The sequence below is a fragment of the Ranitomeya imitator genome, chromosome 1 (assembly GCF_032444005.1).
Source record: "Ranitomeya imitator isolate aRanImi1 chromosome 1, aRanImi1.pri, whole genome shotgun sequence".
NCBI lineage: Eukaryota > Metazoa > Chordata > Amphibia > Anura > Dendrobatidae > Ranitomeya > Ranitomeya imitator.
In genome coordinates, this window is record NC_091282.1 from 76,859,367 (window position 1) to 76,875,011 (window position 15,645).

General features: G+C 44.3%; 1 protein-coding gene across 1 annotated transcript; it reads left to right on the forward strand.

The window, feature by feature from the left end:
• Window positions 1-53: 53 nt before the first annotated feature.
• Window positions 54-15,374, forward strand: MCIDAS (multiciliate differentiation and DNA synthesis associated cell cycle protein). Its single transcript, XM_069745357.1, has 7 exons — window positions 54-167; window positions 234-312; window positions 2,948-3,033; window positions 11,861-11,933; window positions 12,803-13,026; window positions 13,121-13,231; window positions 13,852-15,374. Exons 1-7 carry the CDS (start codon window positions 69-71, stop codon window positions 14,302-14,304), a joined length of 1,125 nt encoding a protein of 374 aa, XP_069601458.1. The 5' UTR covers window positions 54-68; the 3' UTR covers window positions 14,305-15,374.
• The last annotated feature ends 271 nt before the right edge of the window (window positions 15,375-15,645 follow it).

Sequence of the window (15,645 nt, forward strand, 5' to 3'; positions counted from 1 at the left end):
CGGTTATAAAGTTTACTGTAGTCGCGGAGTTCCTGCACTGTGAGCTGCAGACCTCCAGAGCTGGAATCATGCAGAACAGGAGGAAAGCGTTTGATAAACTGTGTCCGAACAGAATAGCCGACATTGCTAATAGAGTCAGTAGGAAGCCAGAAAAGCCCGAGAAGAAGGTAGGACTGCGGGACGGAGCCATGTTATGTGCTGTACTATCTCAGCTAATGACTGTTTATAACCAGGTGTCCAGGAGGATATTCGGGGAGCCCCCCGGGCCTGTCACCATCTATGTGGAGCAGCCCCCCAGCACTGTAGATGCAGGTATGTGCCCCATTACCTGTGTATAGTGAGGAGTGTGTGTATAGCAGGGCCGCACTCGCCTGTATAGCAGAGCCGCACTCGCCTGTATAGCAGAGCTGCACTCGCCTGTATAGCAGAGCTGCACTCGTCTGTATAGCAGAGCTGCACTCGCCTGTATAGCAGGGCTGCACTCGCCTGTATAGCAGGGCCGCACTCGCCTGTATAGCAGGGCCACACTCGCCTGTATAGCAGGGCCGCACTCGCCTGTAGAACAGGGCCGCACTTGCCTGTATAACAAGGCTGCACTCGCCTGTATAGCAGGGCCGCACTCGCCTGTAGAGCAGGGCCACACTCGCCTGTATAGCAGGGCCGCACTCGCCTGTAGAACAGGGCCGCACTTGCCTGTATAACAAGGCTGCACTCGCCTGTATAGCAGGGCCTCACTCGCCTGTAGAGCAGGGCCGCACTCGCCTGTATAGCAGGGCTGCACTCGCCTGTATAGCAGGGCCGCACTCCCCTGTATAGCAGGGCCTCACTCGCCTGTATAGCAGGGCCTCACTCGCCTGTATAGCAGGGCCTCACTCGCCTGTATAGCAGGGCTGCACTTACCTGTATAGCAGGGCCGCACTCGCCTTTATAGCAGGGCCGCACTCGCCTGTATAGCAGGGCCTCACTCGCCTGTATAGCAGGGCTGCACTTACCTGTATAGCAGGGCCGCACTCCCCTGTATAGCAGGGCCTCACTCGCCTGTATAGCAGGGCCTCACTCGCCTGTAGAGCAGGGTCGCACTCGCCTGTATAGCAGGGCCGCACTCGCCTGTATAGCAGGGCCTCACTCGCCTGTATAGCAGGGCCGCACTCGCCTGTATAGCAGGGCCTCACTCGCCTGTATAGTAGGGCCGCACTCGCCTGTATAGCAGGGCCTCACTCGCCTGTATAGCAGGGCCGCACTCGCCTGTATAGCAGGGCCGCACTCGCCTGTATAGCAGGGCCGCACTCGCCTGTATAGCAGGGCCGCACTCGCCTGTATAGCAGGGCCGCACTCGCCTGTATAGCAGGGCCTCACTCGCCTGTATAGCAGGGCTGCACTCGCCTGTATAGCAGGGCCTCACTCGCCTGTATAGCAGGGCCGCACTCCCCTGTATAGCAGGGCCGCACTCCCCTGTAGAGCAGGGCCTCACTCGCCTGTATAGCAGGGCCGCACTCGCATGTATAGCAGGGCCTCACTCCCCTGTAGAGCAGGGCCGCACTCGCCTGTATAGCAGGGCCGCACTCGCCTGTATAGCAGGGCCGCACTCCCCTGTATAGCAGGGACGCACTCCCCTGTATAGCAGGGATGCACTCCCCTGTATAGCAGGGCCGCACTCGCCTGTATAGCAGGGCCGCACTCCCCTGTATAGCAGGGCCGCACTCGCCTGTATAGCAGGGCCGCACTCCCCTGTATAGCAGGGCCGCACTCGCCTGTATAGCAGGGCTGCACTCGCCTGTATAGCAGGGCCGCACTCCCCTGTATAGCAGGGCCGCACTCCCCTGTAGAGCAGGGCCTCACTCGCCTGTATAGCAGGGCCTCACTCGCCTGTATAGCAGGGCCGCACTCGCCTGTATAGCAGGGCCTCACTCGCCTGTATAGCAGGGCCGCACTCGCCTGTATAGCAGGGCCGCACTCGCCTGTATAGCAGGGCCGCACTCGCCTGTATAGCAGGGCCGCACTCGCCTGTATAGCAGGGCCGCACTCGCCTGTATAGCAGGGCCTCACTCGCCTGTATAGCAGGGCCGCACTCGCCTGTATAGCAGGGCCTCACTCGCCTGTATAGCAGGGCCGCACTCCCCTGTATAGCAGGGCCGCACTCCCCTGTAGAGCAGGGCCTCACTCGCCTGTATAGCAGGGCCGCACTCGCATGTATAGCAGGGCCTCACTCCCCTGTAGAGCAGGGCCGCACTCGCCTGTATAGCAGGGCCGCACTCGCCTGTATAGCAGGGCCGCACTCCCCTGTATAGCAGGGACGCACTCCCCTGTATAGCAGGGATGCACTCCCCTGTATAGCAGGGCCGCACTCGCCTGTATAGCAGGGCCGCACTCCCCTGTATAGCAGGGCCGCACTCGCCTGTATAGCAGGGCCGCACTCCCCTGTATAGCAGGGCCGCACTCGCCTGTATAGCAGGGCCTCACTTGCCTGTATAGCAGGGCCGCACTCGCCTGTATAGCAGGGCCGCACTCCCCTGTATAGCAGGGCCGCACTCCCCTGTATAGCAGGGCCGCACTCGCCTGTATAGCAGGGCCTCACTTGCCTGTAGAACAGGGCCTCACTCCCCTGTATAGCAGGGCCGCACTCGCCTGTATAGCAGGGCCTCACTTGCCTGTATAGCAGGGCCTCACTCCCCTGTATAGCAGGGCCACACTCGCCTGTATAGCAGGGCCGCACTCGCCTGTAGAACAGGGCCGCACTTGCCTGTATAACAAGGCTGCACTCGCCTGTATAGCAGGGCCGCACTCACCTGTATAGCAGGGCCGCACTCGCCTGTAGAGCAGGGCCACACTCGCCTGTATAGCAGGGCCGCACTCGCCTGTAGAACAGGGCCGCACTTGCCTGTATAACAAGGCTGCACTCGCCTGTATAGCAGGGCTGCACTCACCTGGCCTTATGTTTGCCCCACAGCTCTGTCTGCAATTGATTGGCAGGACTTGGCTGACTGTCACAGTGTCATACAGCAGGACGCCGCTAGGGGCAGTCTAACGCAGCAGGTAAGGAACCAAACTTCAAAGCTTGTCCTCTTTGATGTCCCTTTAAATGAAAAACACTAGACATGAAATGCTAATAGAAGTGACAACACTCAGTGTCAAAGCGAGTAATTAACTCCTCTCATACCACTGAGAACAGGTCACAATGGTTACATGTAACAACCTCCGGGGTCTGATCACACTGATAATCACCATGGGGGAAAATGATCGCCTCCATCACCGAGGATCTGATCATTATCTTCTTTTATCTTGTGATTCAAAACATGGTTACAGTAGAGAAGCTTAAGCTTCAGTGCCCCATCAGTGTCTGTGTATGTATTATTAAAGGGGTTGTCCGAGATTTTGCTGTGTCCTCTGAGGGTGCAGCACTCGGCACCCCTCCAATCAGCTGTTCGCACCCCCACAGATCAGACATTGATGGCCTATCCTAAGGATTAGGCCATCAATGGACAACCCCTTTAATAAGCAGATGTGTTTTCTTGCCTAATTCATTGACCCTTGTCAGACTAAGTTCACACCTGCGTATAGAAAAAAAATCATCCAAATTTCGTCCAGGAAAAACAGGCAATTTTCATCTAAATTGTTGTCTGTATGAGGCTGGTTTCACACTTGCGTTTTAAAATGCAGCGTTTTAAACGCAAACGCATTTGGTGCAAAAAAAAAAAAAAAACCGCAAATGTGAAACCAGCCTGACATCTGTTTTTACATGTAAGCAGTTATTAAAATATACAAGACCAAATACAATTTCCTATGTTAAGGACGAAGCTATACCCGAAACGAGAATCAAAACCCTCTGACGAAGCAACATGCGAAACGCGCGTCAGGGTACTGGGCAGTGTGGGTCACCAGTGTCCATATACTGTGGCATGCCGTGGGTGATAGCTTTGCTGGGCTTGATCTTTTGTTCTCTGACTGCTTCGGCGTCAGGTTATGGATTTTTTATGTTTTGCTCACAGTTTGTACCTTCACTACTTATATATTGTGTGATTTATAGAGGTTTGATTATGCCATTGTGACTTTACCTATGTGGACACACTGCCTTCATGTTTTATTTCTGCAATGTTTTTAACATTTTTACTTTTGACAGTTGTTTTTGATTTTTATGTTTAGTAAAGTTGGTATACTTATATGACATATAGTATGGCTATTCTTGTTATATTGCTTTGGAGTTTTTGAAGTAAAGTAATACGTCAAAGAATGGGCTCCGTATGGGAAGTGATATTTTTTGCGCACCCATAGACTTGGATTAGGTGAGTCTCATCCGACATACAGTAGAAACTGGCGCTTGCTGACATTATTAATATTAAATATAATGTAAAATATATTGACCGGGAGCTCTAGATGTAGTTTGATTGTTTGGTCGTCAAGACTGTTGGTCCTTTAGCTTTACCCAGGGGGCACCACGTGGAGGTGGACTAACGTTGCACCCCGCTTGCTGACATAGTTGTTGTCACAGGTAGATTTAGTCCGTGACAAAAAAATTGCGCATCTGAACAGAACATTGTTTTGAGTGCTGACAGTCTTCTCACTAACCGCACTCAGACTGAAGATCCAGGTGTGTGAACTTGGCCTGACGCTGACTGATACTTTCAGCTTGTTAAGTAGAATCAGTCCAGAGCCGGATTTCTGAGCTCTCTGTGGGATTGTGTTGTGGAAACTGCGGTTACTACAGAAACTAACGGTCACATCAATGTAACTGCTGAAAGTACAACCACCGACACAGCGTGTAACCACTGACATGCTGGATACAAACTATAACATCAAATAAGAGCAAAGGAAGCTTTAATGCCAATAAAAACAATTATATTTTATTAATCACAGAAAGATAAAAACCTAACAAATAAATATCAATCAGTGGAAATACATATGACAGAATTTACTGTCTGCAAAAGGAAATACACCACAAAAAAACCTATAAATAGTCAAGTGATCCAAAAATGCCTTAAACAGGTAGCGATGTCTCTTTAAGCTACGTTACAAAGCCCAGCCTTATAAATATATATATAGTCAGTTTAAAAGCCAATACATACCATGCAAACAGAGGAGCTAATACAATAGGCACATATATAGTGCATACTCCAAATATACATATAGTTATGCAATAAAACCATATGCCACAGGGGATAGAGAAATATATAAAGCTACAATGTTTTTGAGACAAGGAAAAGGCTAAACCGCTAAGTGTTAATGTGCCAAAGCACCTTAATATGGCTACTAAAGTTTTAGCAACAATGTATATGAGCCATAGCCCAGAGGAAAAAAGGTCCACACAGTAATATAATATATGGCAAAAAGTGCCTATAGTACGTGGTGAGAACACTATAATCCTATGGAGAATAATCCACACAGTGTGCAGCACAAAAAAGGTGCCTTTTCCTTGTCTCAAAAACATTGTAGCTTTATATATTTCTCTATCCACTGTGGCATATGGTTTTATTGCATAACTATATGTATATTTGGAGTATGCACTATATATGTGCCTATTGTATTAGCTCCTCTGTTTGCATGGTATGTATTGGCTTTTAAACTGACTATATATATATATTTATAAGGCTGGGCTTTGTAACGTAGCTTAAAGAGACATCGATACCTGTTTAAGGCATTTTTGGATCACTTGACTATTTATAGGTTTTTTTGTGGTGTATTTCCTTTTGCAGACAGTAAATTCTGTCATATGTATTTCCACTGATTGATATTTATTTTTTGTTAGGTTTTTATCTTTCTGTGATTAATAAAATATAATTGTTTTTGTTGGCATTAAAGCTTCCTTTGTTCTTATTTGATGTTATTTGTATTTGGAAGTGCCTTCGAGTTAGGCTTATATTAGTATGGATACAAACTATGATGGATCTATCTATCTATCTATCTATCTATCTATCTATCTATCTATCTATCTGTTCTATCATCTATCTATCTATCTATTATCTGTTTTATCTATCATCTATCTATTATCTATCTCTCTATTATTATCTATCTATCTATCTCTATCTATCTATCTATCTATCTATTATCTATCATCTATCTATCTATCTATTATCTGTTTTATCTATCATCTATCTATTATCTATCTCTCTATTATTATCTATCTATCTATCTATTATCTATCATCTATCTATCTATTATCTATTCTATCATTTATCTATCTATCTATTATCTATCATCTATCTATCTATCTAGCTCTCTATTATTTATCTATTATCTATCTCTATTATCTATCTATCTATTCTCTATCTATTATCTCTATTATCTATCTATCATCTATCTATCTATCTATCTATCTCTATCTATTATTATCTATCTATTATCTATCTATTATAATAATAATAATTTTTATAATAATAATAATAATAATTTTTATTTATATAGCGCCAACATATTCCGCAGCGCTTTACAAATTATAGAGGGGACTTGTACATACAATAGACATTACAGCATAACAGAAATACAGTTCAAAACAGATACCAAGAGGAGTGAGGGCCCTGCTCGTAAGCTTACAAACTATGAGGAAAAGGGGAGACACGAGAGGTGGATGGTAACAATTGCTATAGTTATTCGGACCAGCCATAGTGTAAGGCTTGGGTGTTCATGTAAAGCTGCATGAACCAGTTAATTAATTTTTTTTTTTTTTTTAATATAGGCCACACAGGGATCGTTAGGTTAATGCATTGAGGCGGTAGGCCAGTCTGAACAAATGAGTTTTTAGGGCACGCTTAAAACTGTGGGGATTGGGGATTAATCGTATTATCCTAGGTAGTGCATTCCAAAGAATCGGCGCAGCACGTGTAAAGTCTTGGAGACGGGAGTGGGAGGTTCTGATTATTGAGGATGCTAACCTGAGGTCATCAGCGGAGCGGAGGGCACGGGTAGGGTGGTAGACTGAGACCAGAGAGGAGATGTAGGGTGGTGCTGAGCCATGGAGTGCTTTGTGGATGAGGGTAGTAGTTTTGTACTGGATTCTTGAGTGGATGGGTAACCAGTGTAATGACTGGCACAAGGTAGAGGCATCGGTGTAACGGTTGGTGAGGAATATGATCCTGGCAGCAGCATTCAGGATTCAAGATTATCTATCATCTCTCTATTATCTATCTATTATCTATCTCCCTATTATCTATTATCTATCTATCTATCTATCTATCTAACTATATATCTCTATCTATTATTATCTATCTATTATCTATCTCTATCTATTATTATCTATCTATTATCTATCTATTATCTATCTCTATCTATTATCTATCTCTCTATTATCTATCTATTATCTATCTCTATCTATCTATCTATCTATCTATCTATCTATCTATCTATCTATCTATCTATCTATCTATCTATCTATCTATCTATCTATCCATCCATCCATTTAAAGGTTAATACACTGGCACGTACGGTCTGACATGGCCGTTTGGATGTGGTTTTTCATTATTCCTCATTATTTGCTGTTCTCTCCCAATTGATTATTACAATGAGTTGCACCCACCTGGAGGTGACACACATTGTGCTCTATATATAGACCTTGGCAGCGTAACATGTTGCATAATGGCTGACACTTGTAGTGTATTTGGAGGAGGATTATTACCAGAATTCAGATTTGTGTGAATGTTTCTGCCAAGTTCACACAAAATGCACAGACTGGGATTTGTGTGGCAGGATGACAAAATACTCTCCTTGTCAGGCCACGTTCACACGTTCAGTATTCGGTCAGTATTTTACATTAGTTTTTGTAAGCCAAAACCAGGAGTGGGTCAAAAATATAAAAGACATGCCTGTGTGTCTAATATACTTTACCTCTGATTGTTCCTGGTTTTGACTCATAAATACTGATGTAAAATTCTGAGCAAATACTGAATGCGTGAACGTGGCCTAATGGTAATGAATATGGCGCCTTTCCTCAAGAACTAGTCTTTGTTGCTAATAGCAACCAATCACAACCCAGCTTTCATTTTATCAGAGTAGTTTTAGAAATGAAAGCTGTGCTCTGATTGGTTGCTATGGGCAAAACAGATAGTTTCTCTTTGAGAAGCTGCACTTATTTAGGTCCTCGTGGCTGTAGTGTAGACGGACAATTATCTTTTTCTGCCCTGTTTCCCAAAATCCATGCTAATTTTTCCACAGACCCAGGGTTACTAGTTGTAGAAAAAGAGATAAGATGCGCCTAATTTACAAAACATTGGGGCCAAGTCATCATGCAGTCTTCACCAGAATTTTGATGTAAAACTGACTGAAAATTTTGAACAACTCAAATATGTACAAGGTTCTTGCATTTTTACCTCAGTTTTTGCCTCTCTTTGAAAAGAGAAGTACATGGAAAGCGCACTTGACAAATTCATCATCATTTATGCCGTCAGAGTTCAGGCTTTGGCTGGTGTAAATTTCATGGCAATTCAGAGACCTGAAAATTAATTCGGGGGTGTATCTAACTCCAGTGCCCCCTTCACTGAAACGGAAAATATCCACCTTAATAAATCAGTGCCGGAGTCCAACATTTTGGAAATTTGTCCCAAAATCCAAGAAGATCAGTTTACGCTGAGGAATGAAGCAGCACAGAGGGAATTTTTCTGTAAATCTCATCCACTTTGCTGGAACTGTAAGACGCTGTGTTTTCGGCACGGAAAAAATATGCAGCATCAAAAACTAATCGTATAAAAACTTAGGCTGTGTTTCCACGAAGAGTTTTTGGTGCTGCATATTTTTGCTGAGTCAAAAGCGCAGCTTCTTACAGTCCCAGCAAAATGGATGGGATTTATAGAACTCTCACGCCCATTGTGCTTTTTATTTTACTTGGCGAAAACTGACCTGCGGTGCGTGTTTCAAATCCGCAAGATGTCACTTTCTCTTGTGGGTCCGCGGAGTTTTATGTGCGAACTTTCCTCACAGACTTGCATTGGACGCAGGGGAAAGGGTTTTAGCGGGGCTACGCTGCGGAAACGCACCAAAAGCGCAAGTAATCCGCACATTGCTGTATGAATAAGGTCAAATACCAGGAAATATTAAAAACAAAGCAGCTTTATGTCAACAATGATATACCAAAAAGAGACGAAAACTGCAGGGTCAAAAATGCAATAAAAACGCACTGATAAAAAAAGCAAGTCACTTAGGCTACGTTCACATTAGCATCTTTGGGCGCAGCGTCGTCGACGGATACCGACGCATGCGTCATGCACCCTATCTTTAACATGGGGGGCGCATGGACATGCGCCTTTATGCGTTGTCAAGCGTTGTACGACGCATGCGGCATTTCGGCGCACCAGACAGGGCGCGGCCGACGCTACATGTTGCATTTTTCCTGCGCCAAATTTCCGGTAAACAACGCATGCAACGCACTTGCGTCGTAAATGCGCCAAAAAAACACATTAGTGTCTATGTAAAACGCATAGGGCGCAGGTGCCAGCGTTGACCCGCGTTGTTCGACGCATGCGCCTTTCGAGTAAAAAACAAGTGATGAAGTGTCTAGACAGTGACAAGAGCATAAGCATTATTAGCCAAGGCAAAATCCAACTTTATATTCATATAGATACTCTCCATGGGACGCTCCATCTTGATGCTGGAAACACAAGCAAAATGGGAGGAATTCATCTCTGCAAGGGTGTATATACACAAATTCCATTGGTGGTCTTTCTCTTTATAGTGTCTAGACACTTTTTTGGGCGTTTTTTATCTTCAATTGTGTCAAGAATAATAACATTTTAGGACAACGCATGCGTCAAAAAACGCTGCGTTGTGTATGCGGTTTGACATGCGTTTTGGGTTGCGTCGACGACGCTGCGCCCAAATAGGTGCAGAAAATCTACAACATCAAAAACTTTCCAAAAACTCTTAACTGTAGAACCATTTTTACTCCAGAAACAAGGCTTAAATACTATGATGAATTTGACTCCAAAGAAGTGCATGCCCCCCATATTGCAAGCCCCCTTTGTTGCAGACGGTCCTACCTGTAATTTGCACTGTATATTGCTGCTGGCTGCCTATAGGTGTGTAGTGTACACAGTGTGAATAGTCACTTAATCTGCTGTGCAGTGCATTGTAGTGGATGTGATCAGTGCACTGTTTGGGAGGCGCCCTCGCCCTGCTTTTGCATTGTATGGACACTAATAAGCCTCCTTGGGCAGTTTATTTGCCCGGTGCCCTGAGGTGAGGCTCTGCACACTGAAGCAAGCAGCCTGGGTTAATCTGTCACTGAAGGGCTTTGAGGAATGCTGATCAGCCAGGGGGAGAGATTGGACAATCACTGACCCAATCAGGAGGCGGCATAGGCTGTATAGGGACAGAGAAGACTGACAGGTTCAGGATAACTGACTTGTCCTGCCTCCTGTACACCTGCTCCTGGCATTAGTGAACGTTACACTACAGTCTGCACCAGCTACACGTCTCATTCACTCTCCCACTGGTGGACACAGTCACAATGTTGGATATGGCAGTGCCGACTGGTCCCTTTAATTTTTCCACCTATGGATATGAATATCAGGTTTGTGGCCTTTTTTTTACAGGGATATCTGTTGTACCTGTACATTTATGGTGCTGTTGCAGGGATATCCGCTATGCACCTGTGCATTTATGGTGCTTCTGCAGGGATATCCGTTATGCACCTGTACATTTATGGTGCTGTTGCAGGGATATCCGTTTTGCACCGGTACATTTATGGCGCTGTTGCAGGGATATTTGTTTTGCACCTGTACATTTATAGTGCTGTTGCAGGGATATCCGTTCTGCTCCTGTATGTTTATGGTGCTGTTGCAGGGATATTTGTTTTGCACCTGTACATTTATAGTGCTGTTGCAGGGATATCCGTTCTGCTCCTGTATGTTTATGGTGCTGTTGCAGGGATATCTGTTTTGTACCTGTACATTTATAGTGCTGTTGCAGGGATATCTGTTCTGCTCCTGTACATTTATGGTGCTGTTGCAGGGATATCTGTTGTACCTGTATGTTTATGGTGCTGTTGCAGGGATATCCGTTCTGCTCCTGTATGTTTATGGTGCTGTTGCAGGGATATCTGTTTTGCACCTGTACATTTATGGTGCTGTTGCAGGGATATCCGCTCTGCACCTGTACATTTATGGTGCTGTTGCAGGGATATCTCTTTTGCACCTGTACGTTTATGGTGCTGTTGCACGGATTTCTATTTTGCACCTGTACATTTATGGTGCTGTTGCAGGGATATCCGCTCTGCACCTGTACATTTATGGTGCTGTTGCTGGGATATCTGTTATGTACCTGTACATTTATGGTGCTGTTGCAGGGATATCTGTTTTGCACCTGTACATTTATGGTTCTGTTGCAGGGATATCCGTTCTGCTCCTGTACATTTATGGTGCTGTTGCAGGGATATCCGTTCTGCTTCTATACATTTATGCTGCTGCTGCAGGGATGTCTGTTATGTACCTGTACATTTATATTGATGCTGCAGGGATATTTGTAATGTACCTGTACATTTATGGTGCTGTTGCAGGGATATCTGTTATGTACCTGTGCATTTATGGTGCTGTTGCAGGGATATCTGTTTTGTACCTGTATGTTTATGGTGCTGTTGCAGGGATATCCGCTCTGCGCCTGTACATTTATGGTGCTGTTGCAGAGATATCCGTTCTGCACCTGTACATTTATGGTGCTGTTGCAGGGATATTTGTTATGTACCTGTACATTTATATTGATGCTGCAGGGATATCTGTTTTGTACCTGTACATTAATGGTGCTATTGCAAGCATATCCGTTCTGCACATGAATGTTTATGGTGTTGCTACAGGGATATTTGTTCTGCACCTGTACGTTTATGGTGATACTTCAAGGATATCTGTGCTGCTGCTTACACCTGCTGTACCCCCTTTATGCTTTCCAGGGGCATTGCTTACAAAGTGAACCTGAGTTTGATCTGCAGGAATTCAGGGATGCCGTGGACAGTTTTATTGATGGTAAGGGATGGTTGTTTTATTATTACACTTATTATATTACACATTGTATCTTTTTTTTTTTGTTATAGTTATTTATTTTTCTTGTAATTTCTCTCTGCATGGTTCTGGGACTGGCTGCTCCACACCAGTTGGACCATTGCTTACCGGTTTATAATTATCACATTGCACTTTTGTCAGTTTTTATTAGCAATTATAGCAGAGCAGTTGGCACCGTGCCCCGGCACCCCTGCCGCTGGCACCTTACAGCACAAAAAGCCTTTTATTGAACTTGATATTCCCATTTTGCTTTCTTGTGTACGTGCGTGAGGTAGTATCACCTAGGATTAATGTGAGACAGATTGACATCTTTTGACTATTAAGTAATGTAATAAGATTTTTCTTACTTATTTTATTTTGTACCTTTTTATTATAGAAATACGTAAAGAATTGTTTTATGTTAAAAATTGCACAAATTGCAATATTTTGATTGCTCTCTGCTGTCTGACCAGTCAGGCTATCAGGCAGTGTATGGAGAAGTATAAGGCCATGTTCTCATGTACAAAAACATCGCTTTCTTCCATTTCCATTTTTCGGCAGATTTCTGCACCAAAATACACATTTGCTCTGATTTTTGTGGTTTTGCTGCTTTTTTTGCTGAACTGTCCCCCTTGTTTGACGTTTTTGGGGTAAAGATTTGACACAGTTTTTTAACTATTTTTTTTAGTGCAGAATCTCTGATTTTCTGAACTGCATTTTTTTTACAATAATTTTGGAGAAAAAAATGAACCAAAAACTGCAGACATCTAGTGGCTTTAAATATGCTTACTACTATTTTATATACGGTATATGCTTCTTTTATACTCTGAATTAATGTCCAAACCTCTTTGCAGACCAGACCTCTCACATGCAGACGGGATTGGGTACGGCAGGCTTTCTTCTCCTATCCTCGGATGTGCCAGCATTTGAGCCATGCATGGTCCCCAATATCCATCCATCCCAACCACAACTCGCGCCCGTTAACGTGCAGCCTATTCCCAGCACAGAGCAATTCTGGAGGAATATGGCTGATCAGAACCAGAAGGCGCTGGGAGATGCCTTGGTAGAAAACAATCAGGTATGTATGGCGGCAGCGTATGCTGATCTATTGATTAGGAATCCGATGTTTAAAAGATATTATTACCAAATACTTTTATTTTTAACTGTTTCAGCTACATGTGACCCTGAATGAAAAGCAGGAGGAGATCGCTTGCCTCAAAGAGAAAAATGTTCAGCTTAAAGAACTTGCAAATCAGGCGAAGCATTTGGCGTCTGTACTTGATGTAAGTGGAAGCTGTAATGTGATGACGTGCCCACAGGGGGCGCTTGAGCGCCACAAACTTGGATTGCAGAGCTTCATGTAGGCTGATATCAGATTACAATAGCATAACAATGGGAGATAATATAGGCATTACGTACCCAAATCACTACTGTATTTGCACTTTTTTTGTCTAATTTTTCATTTCCGCCTTACACTTCTTGTATTTTCCACCTTTTTTTTTTTACGTCTATTTTTTGTGCGTTTTTTAATATATTCATCATTTTGGGTGGTTTCTAGATGTTTTTTGCTGACTCATCATAATGTTGCAAACTTTTTGTTCAAATTTTCTCCTGCAGCGGGAGGTATTTTTAGGTATGCTTGTAACTTTGGCACAAAATTGGCAACATTTTAGCAGAACATGCAGGCAAAAAAGCAAAAATAAAGAACATTTTTGACTTTTTGCACAACATTCATAAACCACGTGTGCAATTGTGAAAAATTTGGCGCCCAAAAATTTCAACAAATAATAACACAAAAAGAAAGAAAAGTGACTTAAAAACCTCCCGCAAATGATGAATCAGGCCCTATGTTCATAAAACTAATATCTTTTTTTTTTTTTCATTTTTCCTCTTCTTCCTACAGAAGCTGATGAGACATCCTGATGATACGAGACTTTCTTCTGATGGATTACCGAACAGACCTCCAGTAAAAAGAAACCTAGAGGAATTCTATCCACAGACCACCAAGCTGGAGAGTAATCAGGTGGATGAGATATTGAAGGAAATTTCTGAGAAGTGCAATGCCGCCCTGATGGGGAGTGTCCACAGTGAAGCCAAGCGTCCAAAATTGTGTTCTGAGGAGAGCAAGGATGAGATCACCACCGCTATCAAGATGTGCGGAGCCTTTCAAGGACTGAAGACCTCCACAGGTCACAGCTCAGTGAACTTGTGTAACACTGATTTGGAAGAAGACATCACCTTCAGGACCTCCATCAAAGACCATTGCACCATTCGGACTCTTGCTTTCCCTCAGGGAAATGCCTTTACTATTAGGACCAATGAAGGAGGCTATAAATTTAGATGGGTCCCAAATTGAATCTGTCTACAATCAGCTAACTACACTTCCATAAACTGCTGCTCACATTGCTGCTTATCCAGACCGCCATCAGGGGGCAGGCAACACCCAGGATAGTCCGACAATACAGCCCTAAGACATGGACTACAGAGTAAAAAGTTGCAGTGCTTGATACAACTTATGCACAAAGCTGAATTGCGGCTCTACATGAAATATGAATTCTACAGGAATTAATAAGGCCACGATCACACATTCAGTATTTGGTCAGTATTTTACCTCAGTATTTGTAAGCCAAAACCAGGAGTGGAACAATCAGAGGAGAAGTATAACAGAAACACGTCACCACTTCTGCATTTATCATCCACTCCTGGTTTTGGCTTACACATACTGAGGTAAAATACTGACCAAATAGTGAATGTGTCCTAATACGGCACCTCAAGAAGTCTATGAGGCCATATTTTAGGCTTCTTTCACACTGGTGTCGGTACGGGGAAGTCGCCATGCGTCGGCCCGACGTGCCGACGGACAGTGTGTTAAATGTAGCACAAAGTGGGCAGCAGATGCAGTTTTACAACGCATCCGCTGCCCATTGCGATGAGCGGGGAGGAGGGGGTGGAGTTTCGGCCGCGCATGCGTGGTCGAAAATGGCGGACACGACGCTCAAAAAAAGTTACATTGAACTTTTTTTGTGCGTCTCGTCCGCCAAAAACTTTGCACGACGGATGCGACGTGTGGCCATACGTCGCAATGCGTCACTAATGCAAGTCAATGGAGAAAAAAGGCATCCTGCGGGCAACTTTGCCAGATGCGTTTTTTCTCCAAAACGACGCATTGCGCCGTACGCCTAACAACGCAAGTGTGAAAGTAGCCTTACAGAGACATTCTCCTATAGATGCATTGCTTGTTAGGATTTGAGTTTCTGGAGCAGAAACTGAGGGGAAACTTTCCAAATCCTCCTCAAAATTTCTCAATCTGGTTATGTGCACACAGAGTTTTTTAAGGAGTTTTTGGAGCAGAATTTGACTTTCTACACGCACACGGCATCCATCATCCTCTGCCAGAGCTGCCAGAGTTTTTTTTTTTTTCAAACAGCCGCTTCGAGAAAAAGCTGGCAGCTTGTTGTTTTCTCAAGCTGCTCCGAAGGAGGTTTTGCCATAGCTTTTTCTGCGACTGCAACTGGCAACTTTTTACTATCTTCTATTTAAAGGGAACCTGTCACCCCGAAAATCGCGGGTGAGGTAATCCCACCGGCATCAGGGGCTTATCTGCAGCATTCTGTAATGCTGTAGATAAGCCCCCGATGTTACCTGAAAAATGAGAAAAAGACGTTAGATTATACTCACCCAGGGGCGGTCCCGCTGC